Source organism: Erythranthe guttata, chromosome 6 (genome assembly GCF_056151865.1).
Source record: "Erythranthe guttata isolate IM_541 chromosome 6, IM_541, whole genome shotgun sequence".
Lineage (NCBI taxonomy): Eukaryota > Viridiplantae > Streptophyta > Magnoliopsida > Lamiales > Phrymaceae > Erythranthe > Erythranthe guttata.
This window is the reverse complement of record NC_142538.1, coordinates 6,975,861-6,993,248: the sequence shown is the minus strand read 5'-3', so window position 1 is coordinate 6,993,248 and position 17,388 is coordinate 6,975,861. Positions and strand designations below refer to the sequence as shown.

Here is a 17,388-nt window from a genome sequence, read left to right as displayed (position 1 = left end):
GGAAAAAAATATAATTTTCAATTAACTTGATAACGAAATAGCTGACGTGTTTTTTCACTTTTCATTTTTGTAGAATATGTTTTGTGATAAAAGAAATAGAATTTTTAAATTTGTTGATGAGATGTATTTTTATTTTTGCACTTTATAGTTTCGAAAAGATTGAGATATAAAAATTTTAATTTGACATTTGGCACCTTAATGAAGTAGCACTAAAAATATTAACTCACCTTAATTATCTATATATAAAAAAAAAATCATTGATGGTGCACTATGCATGATTTATTGTGTTTCGTGGGTGAAAAATGCTATTATTTTTTTCAAGCGTGAAAAGTACTAAAATGTTAAATTTCAAGGGTGCAAAGTGCAATTAAGCCTAATTTTAGTTTAATTATCAAAGCAATTACGAAACATATTATGGTGGTGTTTGCAAATGATTATTTAAAAGCAAAAGTTAGTGATTGTGATTTAAGTTAGTTTTAAATGCTTATTTCTAAAAGTTGGGGGTGTTTGCAAATATTTCGGAAAATGAACTAAAATTGAAAAAGCAGGGTTAGGAGTGCTTTTAAAAAAAAATAGCTTAAAGCAGATTATTTTAAGAGAAGCAAAAGCAAAAGTTGATTTTGCAAACACCTTATTTATTGGCCGAAAAATAATTTTTCGTAGTGACTATCTGTGGAAAATAAAATGTGAAAAAAAATATCTACTTATTAATGTTGCTGCCCAGGATCGAACTGGAGACCTTTAGTGTGTAAGACTAACGTGATAACCACTACACCACAGCAACTTGAGTGATAAATTGAACTTGAGTTAACAATATAAACTATGACCTATTATTAAATGTACAAAGATTAAGATGAAATAAATTTTGAAACTTATGTTTACTATTTAACTGTTACTTCAAAAAGAAAATTAGGTACGAACTACTAACAACATTCCAATATCGAATTCAAAGAATAACATACTTAAACTTTGAAGCGTCGATAACACGTAAAAAGTGACGTAGCCGTAAAACGCTCGAGGCACTAAATAGAGAATCAAGATCTCGTTGTGGGTATGCTAAGGATTCAAAATTATAAATGACGTCGTCACCGCTAATTACCAATGAACATTATTAAAAAAAAATTGAATATTGAACCAAAGTAAATAGTATTCGAATTGCAAAATCAATTGATTTTAATTTTTGCTTGAGGCCTCCATTAATATTATTATAGTGTATAATTTACAAGATGTCAAAAACGGTATAATCACATATCAGGACTAAATCAACTATAAGGACATCACATCAATACATATAATATATGTATATATATATATGTGTGTATGTGTATATGTCTGTATGTATATATATGTCCCTGTTTGTGTGTGCCTACAAACAGTCGCAAACACACCAAAACAAGTGAAGCTAAAGTTTAAAGGTTGGTGATCATAATAGAGAGAGAGAGAGAGAGAGAGAGAGAGAGAGAGAGAGAGAGAGAGAGAGAGTTAATAAAGCTAATAATGGGAGAGGAGTCAGCAATAACAGGGGTGGAAATGAAAGAGGAGGGCTTGAATAATAATAATGTGAACACAGCAGCACCACCACATCCGCCATCTCCGCCGGCGGCGCCGCCACCGCACTTCGTGCTGATACACGGGATAAGTGGAGGAGCATGGTGCTGGTACAAAATGAGGAGCCTGATGGAGAACAGTGGGTACAAAGTCACATGCCTCGATCTCAAAGGCGCCGGCGTTGACCAAACTGACCCAAACTCCATTCTTTCTTTCCATGATTACAACACCCCTCTTATTCACTTTCTCTCTTCCTTAAATCACGATCACCAGGTATATATATATCTATATATATATATCCATCATAAATTAAACTCTTTTTCTTTTTCTTTTTTTTAAATGATATATATATATATAAATAAAAATATGTATGGGACAGGTGATATTGGTAGGGCATAGTGCAGGAGGGCTAAGTGTAAGTGAAGCTATGAACAAGTTTGGGAAGAAGAAGATTAAGCTTGCTGTTTTTATTGCAGCCACTATGTTGAAATCAGGGTTCATCACTGACCAAGATATCAAACATGTAAGTAATTTCATACTTTCATTTTTCTTTTTTAATTAATTTGTTTTAATTTATTTTTTTGTTAACTCGATCCATCCATACACCATATATGAATACAATGGCATGCAATAAATCGTAATTATTGCGTTTCGATAGGTACTAGATATATAAATGTCACAACTCGCATATGTGCCATGCATTAATCAAATTTTTTGTTTCTTCTTAAATGCTATATTGGTATAGAAGTTCCAAATTAAGTCACTACACATTGATTATAAGATTATTTTTGTACTACTCCATCTTTTTAAGGGTTTTATTGTACATACTAAATCCGGTGAAATATTAAATCGAGCAGTTCAGCATGGTTGATCTACACATAATAATACACACACTCATTTGTATGTGTTCTTAGTCTGTAGTTATATATAATTGTATAGATCTATAGTGCAAAATTACCCTGTGCTTTTCACTAGATGCAGCATCTCATAAACCATATTTAATTGATATTATAATTTTATCAGAATAATGGTTTGTTTTTACAATCTATTTGTGAATTTTGTACTTTGGAATTGTGTTTTCTAACATGTGACACACATACAATACATATACAAGATAGCCATATTAATAATTAATTTAACTATGGCAATTTATAATATATTGTCTCTAAAATGTAATTATTCATGTGATTAGATTAGAGTCGGATCCAACTCGCGGTTAATCATATTGACCAATAATCAAGTCAACGAGTTTTACATAGACCAATAATTCGGTGACAACACAGATATGTACGAGTGCAGAGTGGATAATTATTATATAGATCTATAAGTTAAAACCGCATATTGTATTTCACGAGAGGTATGATGTCATAAGCTCGAAGAAGATAAGGTTGTCCAATAAGAATAAATAATACAAATAGGTATATATTAATTATTCTTGAATTGAGGAAAGAGGGAATTGGAATTATTGTCAAAGTTGGGAAATTGTGGAATCATATTCCACGTCATGGTGACGCAAACAACATTGGATGGTACCCAAGTAATTGATTACAACTGGCATCAATTTCAGGCCCCTCCTTTGTCTATCTCCTTATCTCCCAACCACATCTTTTCATTTTTCAGACAATGCACATGTTGTTTGATTCTTTGTACATCTCAATTGGAATTTTAATTACAAAAATAGCCCTTCTTTTTTTGAGAAATTACATCCATCCATGTAATTTGTGAATTTCTTGCATCCACCTTCATAGTAAAGAGTGTTAATGGAAGAAATTTACATAGTGCAAGGGGTGGATGTAATTATAGCAAAATAAGGGATTTTTTTTTCGAAATTACAAAATAACCGTTCTTTTTGAAAACTCTTCAATTTGTAAATTTCTTACATCCACTCTCATACTAAATGGTGTTAATGGAAGAAATCTACGTGTTGCAAGAGTGGATGTAATTGTAGAAAAATAAGGGGTTTTTTTTTGAAATCACAAAATAACCCTTCTTTTTGAAAAAATACATACACCCCCTGCAATTTGTAATTTCTTACATCTACCCTCATAATGTAAGAAATCTACATATCACAAGGGATTTACGTAATTATAGAAAAAATGAGGGGATTTTCGTAATAGACCTTATCTCAAGAGGGCGGTTGTAATTTACCCTCGTTTTTTTTCTTCGTATATTGTTCAACAGGGTGTGCCAGATTTATCCGAATATGGAGAATTGAATGAGGTGTATGATATTGGGTTCGGATTGGGAGAAGATAATCCTCCAACTTCAATGATGATTAAAAAGGAATTACAACGAAAGATCATTTATCAATTGTCACCTCAAGAGGCAAGTACTCTCTTATTTACCTCTTAAATTAAATTAATTAATATATACAATAATTAATTATTGCATGTTAATACTTAATATAAAGAGGTGATGATGGGTATTCAAACATATTTTTATTATCAATAATCAACCGTCAACCGACCCAAATTATCCTGCATACCAACTATTTATTTTTAAATGATTTATGTACAATTGCTTTTTTTTTTTCCCTTTATTTTCGTGTAGTATTGTTGTAAATGATGCTTTTTTGAAAGAAAAAAATGATTAATATTATTTTATTGTTTTAAGTAAATTAATTGGTCGATAATACTTACAACCAACCCGTAACATCGATACTGATTTGACACATAAAAGTCGATAATAATTTTGTATAAAACCATTATTTTTTTTCTTCTTATCAATCAATGTATAGTTCTATAGCAAGATAATTTACATGTGATGATTTAATATTCGTCGGTAAAAAAAATGACATGTGTAACATTTTAATTCGTCCAGGACTCGACTTTAGCAGCAATGCTGCTAAGGCCGGGCCCGATACAAGCATTAACAACAGCTCAATTTGGAGAGGGCGAAGATGTAGACGACGTGCCAAGAATATACATCAAAACAACGAACGACAACGTTATCAAACCGGATCAACAAGAGGCGATGATCAAGAATTGGCCGCCGTCAGATGTTTATGTTTTGGAAAGCGACCACAGCCCTTTTTTCTCTGCCCCATTTTCCCTGTTTGGTTTGTTAGTGAAGGCTGCAGTTTCTTTTGGATGTTAATTAGATTTAGGAATATATTTTTCGTGTGCTATATAAAATGTTGTATTGTCACATCGAATAAAGTCGAGACGAGCAAGTGGTGGATATTATTGGAAATAAATCAAGATTAACTGCTCGATTAATTAATAATCTTGCTTCCGTAATAATAGTTTTGGTGGGTAAAATTCAAAATCATCCCTGAGGTTTGCACTCAACTTCAAATTCATCCCTGGGGTTCTATGGAACTTCAATTTCATCCTCCAAATCTTTTTAGCCGCCAAATGTGAAGGAAATTTTCAGAAATCCCCAAACTGCCCTTTATCCCTTAAACTAACTATTTGGCTCCATCTTCTCAAAAGAAAAAAAATATTTATTATTTTTCTCTTCAAAGATTATTTATGATTTGAATTTTTTAACATGAACTCTTATTGAAATTAAATATTTTTTTTTTCATTATATAAATTTGATCACTACACTTTATCATTCTACTATTAAAATAAATGGTAAAACAAGGTTTTAACGAGGCCTCTTTCTATTTAAAAAAAAATCTGGTTCATCTTCAAATTATACACATTCAACCAGTTCATCTTACATAGTTCACATAAATTGCATAATCAATAACATAACTAAAGGAGTTTCAATAATCATTTTTTAATATTTATGTTTCATATACTATTTTGATTAGTGTTAATAAATATTTATTATTTATGGTATTTTGTGTGGCAATCTTTAAAAAAGACTGCCCCAAACCCCATAAATATTTAGTTCATCATTTTAAATCTCAGCCCGAAATAAATAATTCATGATTCCGTATTTGGGTGAGTGCATAATATTTTATGTTTGTGTTCACATTTATAAAAACTAAAATTTGCTCCAACTATTTTTTCCAGCAACTAGTTTTTCAAACAATTATATTTTTCCACCAAAGTTCACTATTTGTTGGGGGCAGTCTTGGTATTTCTTGTTTTTCCTTCAAATTTGGTGGTTAAATGAGGGTGCAAAGGATGAAATTGACGCTGAATAGAACCTCAGGGATGAATTTGAAGTTGAGAGCAAACCTCAGGGATGATTTTGAATTTTACCCTAGTTTTGGTTGGTAACAACTTTGAATTTCTTCAGTTTAATTTGTGCTGTGATTGTGTTTAGTTGTTTAAAGTTTTGATTTTTCTTAGTATTCAGAATATTTATGCAGTAGTTATGTGCAGTAACATACAGTATTTATAGTATTATGGAAGAGTTTTGCATGAAATATGTTAATTGGCGGTGATTTGAAAGGTTCCATTGAACGCTTCAATACAGAGCACGTGCGAATGTAGGTCCCCAACAATTAATTTGTTTTTTTTTTCTTTTTATTTTTTTGAATTTGCTTATGTCCGTGAGTGGGAATGTTGTTTCGAGTATATTACTATATGTTACTATACATATATTGGATTGCTAATTGTAGTGGGACTTTTACTGAAATTGGCTTATTTGCAGCGGTAGTCTCATTTGTCAATTTTCTAACTTTCTAAAAAATCGAAACGCTCTCAACTAAAAAAGTCGAAAACTTAGAATGTAAAGATCGTTCGACAAATTCAAAACCAAACACAACATTTTTTTTATGGCCAATCCATATTACTTTTACAAAGAAAAAAAAAAGAAAAAAAAAAGAAAAAAAGAAAAAAAAGCTAGATCGTGCGGTGCAGCACGTAGGGCATGGAAAAAGGGAAAAAAAATTGAAGTTCCCGTCCTTTAGGGGATGGGAGTACGGGTTTTACTTTTTTTTTTTTTTTTTTTTTACTTTATTCCTTTAATATTATTTGGTAGGGTGATGATGGTGATTTTGACAAAAAAATTGACGATGAATATACAAACGAGTACAATAATCCGAATATGTGTTATCGTGTTCATCAAATAATTACAAAATTCGATATTTAAAAAAAAATAGAAAAACTAAAAAAAATAATTAAAACATGAAGTTTTCGTTCTGCAGAACACGGGAACTTGAGAACTTGAATAATCTTCAAGTTCCCGTGTTCTGCAGAACGGGAACTTCATGTTTTTTGAGTCCTCCGTTCTGCAGAGCACGGGAACTTGAAGATTATTTAAGCTCCCGTGTTCTTCAGCACGGGGGATTCATATTTTAATTTTTTTTTTCGAAAATAAAAAATTAAAAAGTTTTTTGAGTTTTCCGTTCCACGGAGCACGAAAACTTGAATTATCCGTTCTACAGAGCACGGATATTGAAAATTTACCGGAATCGATCCTCGTTTGCTACGGATTCAAAGTCGAAAAATTTCCGAAATTCGAATGTCTTGAGAGAGTTTGGGAATAGGAGAGAGAATTTCAAAAAAAAAAATAATGAAAAAGGTTCAGCTGCAAATAAGCCAATTTCAGTAAAAGACCCGCTGCAAATAGCAACACCCATATATATATATAGTAATATATAATAACTTGTAAATACAGTTGCCATGCATGTATTTTTACTTACCTTCTATGTGAATATTTACATCTTTTACCAGTTTTTTTTCTTTTTACTATAATTTAGATTGAAATATTGTTGTAGATGCAAAAGTAAGTGATCATAAAATATAGGCAAAAATGTAGCAATATAGTTTGTGTTCCTAAAGGTTAAAACTATTACAATGTTTTGAAATAGACAAAATAAGTTTGTTCGAAGTACACATATTAGTCCAAAATAAATTTCTTTGTGGCAGCAAATGTAATTTCAGCTTATGGTGCTAGATTGCCTCAACAATTTATCGCCTCATATTTGTGAAAAGAAAGAAACACTAGTATATATAAAAGAAAGAAACACCAGGACAATCTAATTAATTATAATGGCATATTTATAAATCAATATAAAAGAAGAAGAAAAAAAATGTTAGGCCAACCTAAGGAGCCCATGGTCATATTTGTAAATTTTTTGAAATTAATTGTTATTATTTTTCATTTTTTTTTTTTTTACTTTCTTAGCAAATCAAATTTGCAAATTGCCTAGCAAAAGCCTAATCCCCTCGGTTAGTCTTTTTCTCCCGAGTAAATTACAACCACCCCTGAAGTATGGCCAATTTACGAAAAACCGCTATTGTTTCGATAATCTACCCCCTTAACTTCTGACACCCCCACCCTTATGGTATCAAATTCGACATAATCATCTAGATTTCGTGGAATGTGCTCTCGTTTGTACTCGTTTCATGTACAAATACAGTTTATGATGCACCAACAATTTGATATATAAAAGCAAAAAAACACATATTATAATCATCTTACTTCCAAATGCGACGTTCGAATGAGAAACGGGTACAAAAGTGATAATATTTCATATAATAAATATGAGGGGTTTTTTTATAATTTAACCATACATGGAGTTGTTGTAATTCACCCTTTTTTTTCTTTTTTTATATAATTTCTATTTAAATCTCTCTTTTTAACACACACTGATGTATATATATATTTTTTTTATCTATCGAAAAAGTAAAACAAAATCTCTATAGATTACACACACATGACACACCAATTTAGATTTTTTTAGGGGCTCTTAGAGAAATAATACCCCACTACTTCTTTTAACGGGGAGAGACCCAAAATATTTTGTTCTATTTGGGAAAAGTCGACACCTATTTTTAGTTATTATATTTTTCAGTTTTGCCCCCGCCCGCCACATCATCACTGCGTCACGCGCTGGTTATAAGCGATTTTTTTTTCTTCTCTTTTCTGTATCAGTTTTATTAATCGACTATGAAGCATAGTCAATTAAGGAAATTCTTTAATTTTTATTTATTTTTATATTTTTTCTATATCAGGTATATTAATCGATTATGATAAAACATAGTCGATTAAGAATCTGCTACTAAAAATAACAAATCATAACTGCCAAAAAAATGCAAAATGAGCTATAATTTACAAAAAAAAAAGAAAAAAGTGTACAAACATTATAATTGACTTATACAATTGGAATCAATAAACAAAAAATCCAAATTTTTTTTTGGAGTCGATCAACCTTAATCGACTACCAGAGCGTAGTCGATTAGCTTAATCGACTATTGAACATGTACATAGTCGATTAAGATTCCAGTCTGTGAGAATTTCTCTACACGCGCCGTCCTCCGCCCGATCCACCAAAAAACCCTAAATCTGCCTCCCCATCGTCATCACACCGCCGCACCACACTATTCAACCAATCCCTAACAAGAATAAAATAAATCACTCATACAAAAAAACACAAATTAGCATTTCAATGTCCAAAAAAAAAGAAAAAAAAAAAAAGAAAACATGAATGATTCAAAGGTATTTGTCAACCATTGTTGGTCACTCCATAAACAATTTCTGAGCACATGACAAACCAACACTAAAAAAATAATAAAAGTAAAAATACAAAAAAACAAATACCTTCATCAACAATTTCCGTTGATTCTCCTCCTCCGACGAGTGCTTTCTCTTCTTTCTCATCAACAGTATGTTCCTCTTCTTCTTCCTCCACACGCCGATGGGGTGGAGCAGGCCGTTGAGAAAGAAGAGTGCTTCTCCTCCACACGCCGACGACGAGGGCTTCCTCTTCTTTCTTTCTCCATCTTCAGGCGGCGGCGACAACGGCTGGGAGAAGATTGCCGGAGAAAACAGAGAAAAAAAAAAAATAGAAAAAACAGAGAAGAGAGAAAAGCTAAAGCAGAATGAGATATCAAAAATAAGATTATGGTTTTAAAAAAGTATAATAGACAACTTATGGTAGTTTTTGAATTATGAAAGTATCACTTTGGTGAAATATTAGCTAAGGGGGTTTTCTCAAATTATTTTTTAAAGGGGTTATATTTCCTAGATGGGGGTTTTCTCTAATTTTCTCTTTTTTTTTTTTTTTAATTGTTTTAAATTTCACAACTAATTATTTTAATAATATATAATTTTCTTTTCTAATACAATTTAATTATGATATATTTAATTCTTCTTTCTTTCTTTCATATAAAACGTGTATAATTAGTTACATACACAATTGAATATTAGGCATGAAGTTGAAAGGATCCGAAAAATAAGATAGAAGCGTTTTCCATCCTAGTTGAGAAAGGAATTTAGGATTACTCCAAAAAAAAGTCCAAAACACAGCCCATCCATCTCTGACTTCAATATTGGCTGGAAAACATCCCTGTCCAATCACAACACGCCACGTAAACGACCCACTCCCAAACGCAACCAAAAACTTCTCACCCGATTATTATTATTCAGTTATTTCGCATTCTTCTTCGATTTGCTACATAAATATATGGGTAAATTACAATCAACCCCTGAGGTATGATCACTTTACGAAAAAACCCCTATTGTTTGGATAATTACATCTACTCTTCAAAACTATAATTTTTTTCTTACACCTCCACCATTATGGTGTCAAATTCATAATAATCATCTAGATTTTGTGAAATGCGTTCTAGATTATACTTATTTGTGTAAAAATACAGTTTATGATGCATCGCAATCAAACTTAAAAACACATATTATGATCATCTTTCTTCAAAATATGGAGTTCAAATAGGATAAAATGGGTAAAAAAGTGATAATAATCCATATAATCTCGAAAATTTCACTAAATTTGAAACCGCAAGAGTGGACGTGTAAAATAAATTAATGTTGAGGGGTGGTTGTAATTATTCAAACATAAGGGGTTTTTTGTAATTTGACCATACCTCAGGGGTTGATTGTAATTTACCGTAAATAAATATATAAAGTGGCCACCCGTCCTCGTTTTCTCTCACTTTTTCCCCTCGTTTTTTCCAATTAGTTTTTCTCCTCCGCTCCGCCTCTCTGTCATCTCCAATTTTCCTCAAGGTAAAATCTCATTAATTTCACTTAATCCTTGTTTACTAGTTCTTGTTAATCATCATTAATGTATGTTTTGTTTCTCTTTTGCCGATTTTTATGGATATTTTTTTTGGTGTTTCGTATTGCGTTCTTCCGATCTTACTTTGCATCGCTTCGTATATATATTTTTTTGTTGGTGCTGATTGATCTTTGTCCGTTCTAGAATTCTAGGTTTTTTGCTCGTCTGTTTTCTCGATTTGCAGTTTTTTCGGTGGAACGAATTTCTGATTGGATTTGTTTTTAATTTTCCCTGATTTTTATGATTCATGTTTATGGTAGGAATTTCAATGATTTTAACTATTTTCGGATGTGTTTAGTCTAATTGCGGTTTTGTGTGTATAGATTATTTCTCATAATTTGATCCCCAAAAAAAAATCTTTCTTCTTTGGTTTAAGCTAATAGCTTAATAGTAGTCTTTCATGATTTACCTCTCTGCGAATATCGAAATTGCTTATGAATACCTCCGTATTTTACCCAAATATTTTCCATGGGAAGGAAATTTATGGTCGTCTCTCATTGGCGTCTTCATTTTAGTTTTCGTTTTAAATTAGGGGAAGTGTCAAATTTTGCAGTTATAGATTGAAACTATAGCCTGGAGATCCGAATTCAAGTGCCCCCATTAGTTATGATAAAGTGTTATTGTAGTGTAAAGATTTAATCTGGCTATATTAGAAAATCTAATGTATTATATTTTCCGTGATTATTGAACATAATTAAAAAAACAATGTTGTAGATATTAGCATAGTTACTTTATGGATACAAATCTTTAATCTTTTTCTTCATCCGTTAACTTCTTTAATTACTCGTTTACTTGTATGTATTATTTTTTTATAATTTGTGCAAACAACGAAGTATTGCTCACGACTATATGATTTTCTCTAATTCAATCCATGAGTGTCAATTTAATGGTTCCATTATCCACAATTTTTTTTTATGTCCGATTATTTCCTTATTACACAATCTTACTATTCTCAATTTGTGATCATACTTACAATATTTTCGTCACTGTATTGCAGTCAAATTGCCAGATCTTCATGAATTCAAAAAGTGCTGCTGCATCGACCGTTTCCTGTCAAAAAGGAAACAACAACATTGTTTTGATTCTGTGCTGCTTCTTCCCACGATTCCTTGGAAGCCCCGTTTCATTTGTCAACTTCCTTCTGTTCAAGGCTATTGCCAGGTGTCCTTCATCGTCGGTCCTGATTTAGACTCCCAGGGCAAAAAAGTCATTCCGCAATTTGCCGTTTCATTTTTCCGGGGAAAAATAAGAAAACAAAATCATGGTTTCCTCTCAATTTTCTTCGACCAACTTGCTGAAAAAGCCTGTACAAGCCCCTGAAGCCATTCCGTTTGAAATCGTCGACTTGGATTTCGCGGACTTATTCGGCCCTGTGCCAGCTCTCGATTCTGCGGGCCCCACCGATGCGAGTGAATTAGCCTACGACGAGCCAGCTGTCATCCACAGCCGTTCGCATTCCTTTCTTGGTCCCACAACTTGTGTGAACCAGCAACTATCGAAGCTCAGCAAACTCACATTGTTTGAAAGAGAAGACTCGTTGGAGAATCTTTCAGAATATTCGATCGAGAATATCGATTTGGAGGAGAAGGAGGAAGAGGAGGAGAAGCCAGTAGTAGGGCTTGATGACTTTGAATTATTGAAACTTGTGGGGCAAGGGGCCTTTGGGAAAGTGTACCAAGTGAGGAAGATTGGTTCGTCGGAGATTTTTGCTATGAAGGTTATGAGAAAAGATAAGATCGTGGAGAAAAATCATGCGGAGTATATGAAAGCGGAGAGGGATATTTTGACCAGGATTGACCATCCTTACATTGTGCAACTCAGATACTCCTTCCAGGTATATATTCTTAATTTGCACCCTTTTTATTATTTCTCGAGTTTGAAAATATATTTCAATTTTCACTGTCGAAGTTGTAGCTCCTGATTATTTTATTGTTTCCGTGGTGCAGACGAAATATAGATTGTATCTTGTGCTTGATTTTGTTAATGGGGGTCACCTTTTCTTTCAACTCTATCATCAAGGACTGTTCAGGTATTATGAATTTTATAATTATTAAGGATTAAGATTATTTGATGATGAATTATTTATGTATCTTACATGTTGGTTTTTTTATGGTTATCCAGAGAGGATTTGGGGCGGATCTATGCAGCTGAGATTGTTTCTGCTGTATGTCATCTACACGAACATGGAATAATGCATAGGGATCTTAAACCGGAGAATATTCTGCTCGATGCTGAGGGCCATGTACGATTCTTTATTTCTACGGCTTTTTCCACAAATTTCAGCACATTGCTGTTTCAATCTTTACCGTTTTTCAATTGACATCTTGCGTGTATTGATTATTTCAGGCAATGTTAACTGATTTTGGTCTGGCAAAGCAATTTGACGAGGAAACGAGATCCAATTCGATGTGTGGAACATTGGAGTATATGGCACCTGAAATTATTCTCGGAAAAGGTCATAACAAGGCAGCAGACTGGTGGAGCGTGGGGATTCTCTTGTACGAAATGTTGACCGGCAAGGTTAGTTTTTCGGCTGTAAAAATATTAGGAAAGAATTATTTTTGTTCTTACAAAAAAAATAAAATTAACAATAATTCGTGATTGTGCATTTGCAGCCGCCATTTGTTGGTGGGAATCGACACAAAATCCAACAGAAGATACTGAAAGACAAAATGAAGCTGCCGGGATTCTTGTCTAGTGACGCCCATTCTCTAATTAAAGGGGTAATATATTTTATTCCCATTCACCTCTTATTTTTATATGATTTTTATTTTAAATAATGAAATTAAAATGACTGATGAAAATATCTGTACTTGTGCAGCTGCTTCAGAAGGAGGCGAACAGGCGGTTGGGAAGTGAAGAGATAAAAGGGCACAAGTGGTTCAAATCAATCGACTGGAAGAAATTGGAGGCTCGTGAAATTAAGCCGAACTTCCTTCCTCAAGTAGAAGGAAAGCTCTGCATTGCCAACTTTGACGAGCGTTGGACTAAAATGCCCCTGCTGGACTCACCTGCCTCGAGTCCCAAATCTGTCGAAAATCCTTTTAAAGGTTTCAGTTATGTTAAGCCTGCTGCCAGTTTTCTGCATGTCAATTGACCACACCGCTACTGTGTGTCCATTTGTGTGTGATAAATTAGAGATGAGGTGTGTATTTCTTTACGGTAGAACCTCGATAAATTAATAACCTTGCTTAAATAATAATTTCTTCCGGTTGCGATTCGGTGTAAACATACTAAATTATTAGTTCGATAATTTAGTATTTCGCTAAATTAATAGAATTTTGCTCGTCCTGACTTCCGAATGTATTAAATTTATCGAGGTTTAACTGTATTTAGGTATTAGAAACATATAATTATGATGATAATGATATCCCAGGTTCCAAACATGCCTCTTATTAATCTTTAAATTACACTTCTTAAAAAAAACAAATACTGAAATCAAGAATAATACCTATTTATATAGTTTGAATTGAATCAACCAATGAATCAAATCATGGAGTAGGGGCAGTAGAGTCTTTTGACCTGTTATCCTCCGACGAAGTCCTATATTTATCGGCTCGAATATCCTCAATCATCCTCACAACTTCATCCATGCTCGGCCGCGCATCCGCCGCCTTGGCCACGCACGACAGCCCGATCTGCAGCAACTGCACCATCTCCTCTTCGATATTCCGATACTGCATCAACTCCACATCGAATACCTCAGCCGTCCATTCCTCCCGGACGACCGATCTCACCCACCTCGGCAGATCCACCACCACCTCGTCGTACCCCAAATACTGTATCGGAGATTTCCCCGTCAGCATTTCGAGCAGTACGACACCGAAGCTGTACACGTCCGATTTCTGCGTCGCGGAGGCTTTCACTCGCGATTCCGCGATCACTTCCGGCGCTCGGTAGCCGGCGACTCTGTACTTCACGGCCGGCGCTGTGGTGTTCGATAGAGAGTTCAGCCCGAAATCGGAGATGCAAGCGTCGAGGGATTCGTTGAGGAGTATGTTGGATGATTTGATGTTGCCGTGCGTGTGTTTCGCCCCGCCGTCGGAGTGGATGTGCGCGAGCCCACGTGCCGCTCCGAGGGTTATATTCAGCCTCGTCTCCCAATCCAACGCGGTTCTCCCCGTTCCCCTGTTACCTGTTTATTCATCACAAAATCGATTCGGTAAACTGTTGAATGAACATCTCAAAAAAACACACACATCCATGTTGGTGTGTGCGCGCGCATGCAGATGTTACATTTGAACCGAGAAGAAAAAAAAATACCGTGCAAAGCGGAAGACAAGCTGCCAGCTGGCATGTACTCGTAAACCAGAAGCTTTTCGTCCTTGGAGAAATAGTAAGCGAGGAGCGGCACCACATTTGGGTGGCGGCCGATTACGTTTACGACCTCCATTTGCTGCTCGAATTCCTTCTTTCCGGAACCAACTTCCTTCAACCGCTTCACCACAACGGTGGTCGACTCGTCCAAGATGGCCTTGTAAGCCGTACCGTGGGTCCCCTTTCCAAGAACTTCCGCCGAAGCCCTAAGCAAATCCTCTAAATCGAAGCTCAACGAACACCCGTCGAAGAAGGCGAGCTTGTTCTTCTCGGACCCTTGTACTCCGCTTCCGAAATCCGCCGACTTTAAATTCTCGTTTTTTCCGCTATTAGATGCCTTGGCTATGATCAATGTAGTCTTGCCACCACCTTTGTTCTTCTTCTTCTTGATACAGAAGAACAGAATCGCCGAAAATAGAAGAATCGTAAGAGAACCGCCGACAGTAGCTATAGCAACGATCGCTCGTAAACTAAGTTTCCTAGAGTTTGAAGCCTTTATTAGTCCTTGAGAACTGTTTTCGGGTGTAGGCGAAGAAGGAGATAAAGCATAGCAAGACGAAGCCAAAGGTGGACCGCATAAACGAGCGTTTCCTTCGAACGAAGAATCCGGAAACTTCCGGAGGGTGTAAGGAATCGAGCCGTTCAACGAATTATGGCTCAAATTCAATTTTACAAGCCTCGGAAGATCAAGATTCGGTATAGCTCCAGAAAACGAATTGTACTCGAGGTTTAAAACGCTTAGTCTCGTCAAGTTCTCGAGTGCGAACGGAATCTCACCGGTGAAAGAATTGTAGGAAAGATCGATTATGCTTAATCGAGGAGAGAGAGAAGTTAGAGGGAGCTCACCAGAGAAGTTATTGTTTTGAAGGAATAGTGATTGAAGTGACGGAATTTCGAGAATGTCGCGAGGGAAATTTCCGTTGAGATAGTTTGATCGGAGACTGAGGGTTTTGAGAGCGTCCAATTTTCCGATGGTATTGGATGGGATCGGACCGAATAGGCCTATACCGGGGAGATGTATACCGTGGACTCGAGTTTTGTCCTTTGTGCAAGTGATGCCTATCCAAGAATTGCATATTGAGTTGGTTGAATTCCAGTTGAGTTTTCGAGCGTGCGGTACTTTAGCCACAAATTCGAGTAGAGCTTTTGCGTCGGAGTCGAGATCGGAGTTTACGGTGGAAGATATTGTGAGAAGTAGAACGAGACTCGTGACTGCCGCTATTCGAGACTGGAGTTCCATTGTCTTTTTACGGGGAAGCCTGCGAACGAAAAAATGAACAAGAATGTTGTTAGTATTTAGCAAGAAAAAAACTCGAAAAATCATTTATACATCGACATATATACCGTATGCTTCGATAATAATTACCTCGAATTTGCGGTTTTTTAAAGGTAATATAATTGACTTAGTGAGAAAGAAATGAAAATCAAATGAAGCTCAACTTTTGATGATTTTAGTGATTGGAAAGAGATTATTACAGGAAAAACAAGTACAGTTAAGACAGTAGATCACTTGTGAATGAAGAAGTTGTGCAAGAAATTGTTAAAGGTGGAAAGTAATTCAACTATACATACTAAATTAAAAATCTTTAATTAAAAAAAAAAAGTAATAAAATAAAAAAGTAAAAAAAAGTAAAATATTCTTGATTCACTTTTTACATAGTGGAAAAGCAGAGGTCACTTTATTATACTCCAAATCCATGGCTTTTTATATTATATATATCACTAATGTAAACATTTAGAAATCTAATCAAAGGGGAGAGATGATGTTCTTTAATAAAGAATCCAGACCAGAAAGATAAAAAAGAAAAAGAAGAGGGACCTCAAAATAAATAAAGCAAAAAGCAAAAGTTGAACTGCAACTTTGGTATTCTATGCCAGAAAAAAAGGGTGTCCAATCCACGTTCTCAAGCACCAAACACACCTCCATTTTTTTTGGCTTTTCACTGTAAAATCCCAGAAATTAAATTAATTACATCAGAGAAAAAAAAAATTAATAAAAAAATACTCACAAATTAAGAGAGAGAGAAAAACAAGCTGATTTTCTTGAGAGAGAAAAAAATCAAGTCTTTTTTGCTCCTGAAGCTGGTGGTGTACTGCAAGAATCAAGAATGCATGTGTTTTGTAATTTGTACAAGTATATTAGTATATGTATAGAAGAAGAAGAATGGGTGAATATATTTGTAGTAATTGGGATTTAACAAAAAAGAATTTGTGGAAATTTGAAATACAGAGCCCCCCAACGGTAATGCAGCTGTGCTAAATAGGGAGTTTGAAGGACATTAAATTTATTTTATTTATTTATTTTTTGATGATAATTGAGAGTAAATTTCATTAATAATCTGTCTGTCTGCTCTTATTAATCATTTAACGTACAACTTAACGGAATCTGATTTGGATTTTCTTTTTCTTTTTCCTTTTTTTCTTTTTTTTTTTTGGGTCGGGTTTTCCTCTACAAGAAAAGTCGGCAATAACGTTAATAAACGCATTTATATTTCAAGACAAATATTTTGGTTAGGAACATAAAATAATCCACTACATGTAAATGTTTGAATATTTTGATTGTAATAGAAATATTTTAGTTGTATCATTTTATATCATAT

The 17,388-nt window shown here is 34.3% G+C and overlaps 3 protein-coding genes and 1 non-coding gene across 6 annotated transcripts; 2 read left to right on the top strand and 2 right to left on the bottom strand.

Moving 5' to 3' along the window:
* Positions 1 to 711: 711 nt before the first annotated feature.
* On the bottom strand, positions 712 to 784 carry TRNAV-UAC (transfer RNA valine (anticodon UAC)). Its single transcript has one exon. It is a non-coding gene; the product is annotated as a tRNA-Val (tRNA).
* Positions 785 to 1,336: 552 nt separating this feature from the next.
* Positions 1,337 to 4,773, top strand: MES17 (methyl esterase 17). Its single transcript, XM_012984530.2, has 4 exons — positions 1,337 to 1,821; positions 1,928 to 2,071; positions 3,730 to 3,873; positions 4,369 to 4,773. The coding sequence occupies exons 1-4, from the start codon at positions 1,498 to 1,500 to the stop codon at positions 4,642 to 4,644; spliced, it is 888 nt and encodes a 295-aa protein (XP_012839984.2). The 5' UTR covers positions 1,337 to 1,497; the 3' UTR covers positions 4,645 to 4,773.
* Positions 4,774 to 10,302: 5,529 nt separating this feature from the next.
* On the top strand, positions 10,303 to 13,765 carry LOC105960372 (serine/threonine-protein kinase AtPK2/AtPK19). The gene is made up of 7 exons (XM_012984529.2): positions 10,303 to 10,419; positions 11,469 to 12,305; positions 12,418 to 12,500; positions 12,593 to 12,713; positions 12,818 to 12,991; positions 13,087 to 13,194; positions 13,293 to 13,765. Exons 2-7 carry the CDS (start codon positions 11,733 to 11,735, stop codon positions 13,566 to 13,568), a joined length of 1,335 nt encoding a protein of 444 aa, XP_012839983.2. The 5' UTR covers positions 10,303 to 10,419; positions 11,469 to 11,732; the 3' UTR covers positions 13,569 to 13,765.
* Positions 13,766 to 13,848: 83 nt separating this feature from the next.
* LOC105960371 (putative inactive receptor kinase At5g58300) lies at positions 13,849 to 17,137 on the bottom strand. 3 transcript variants are annotated; one of them, XM_012984528.2, is made up of 3 exons: positions 16,155 to 17,137; positions 14,735 to 16,047; positions 13,849 to 14,606 (listed from the first exon to the last, which is right to left on the bottom strand). In XM_012984528.2, exons 2-3 carry the CDS (start codon positions 16,026 to 16,028, stop codon positions 13,963 to 13,965), a joined length of 1,938 nt encoding a protein of 645 aa, XP_012839982.2. In that variant the 5' UTR covers positions 16,029 to 16,047; positions 16,155 to 17,137; the 3' UTR covers positions 13,849 to 13,962. The 3 variants fall into 3 exon arrangements, with proteins under 3 accessions (XP_012839982.2, XP_088675874.1, XP_088675873.1); XM_088819748.1 differs by having other exon boundaries at positions 16,798 to 17,137; XM_088819747.1 differs by lacking the exon at positions 16,155 to 17,137 and having other exon boundaries at positions 14,735 to 16,121.
* Positions 17,138 to 17,388: the final 251 nt, after the last annotated feature.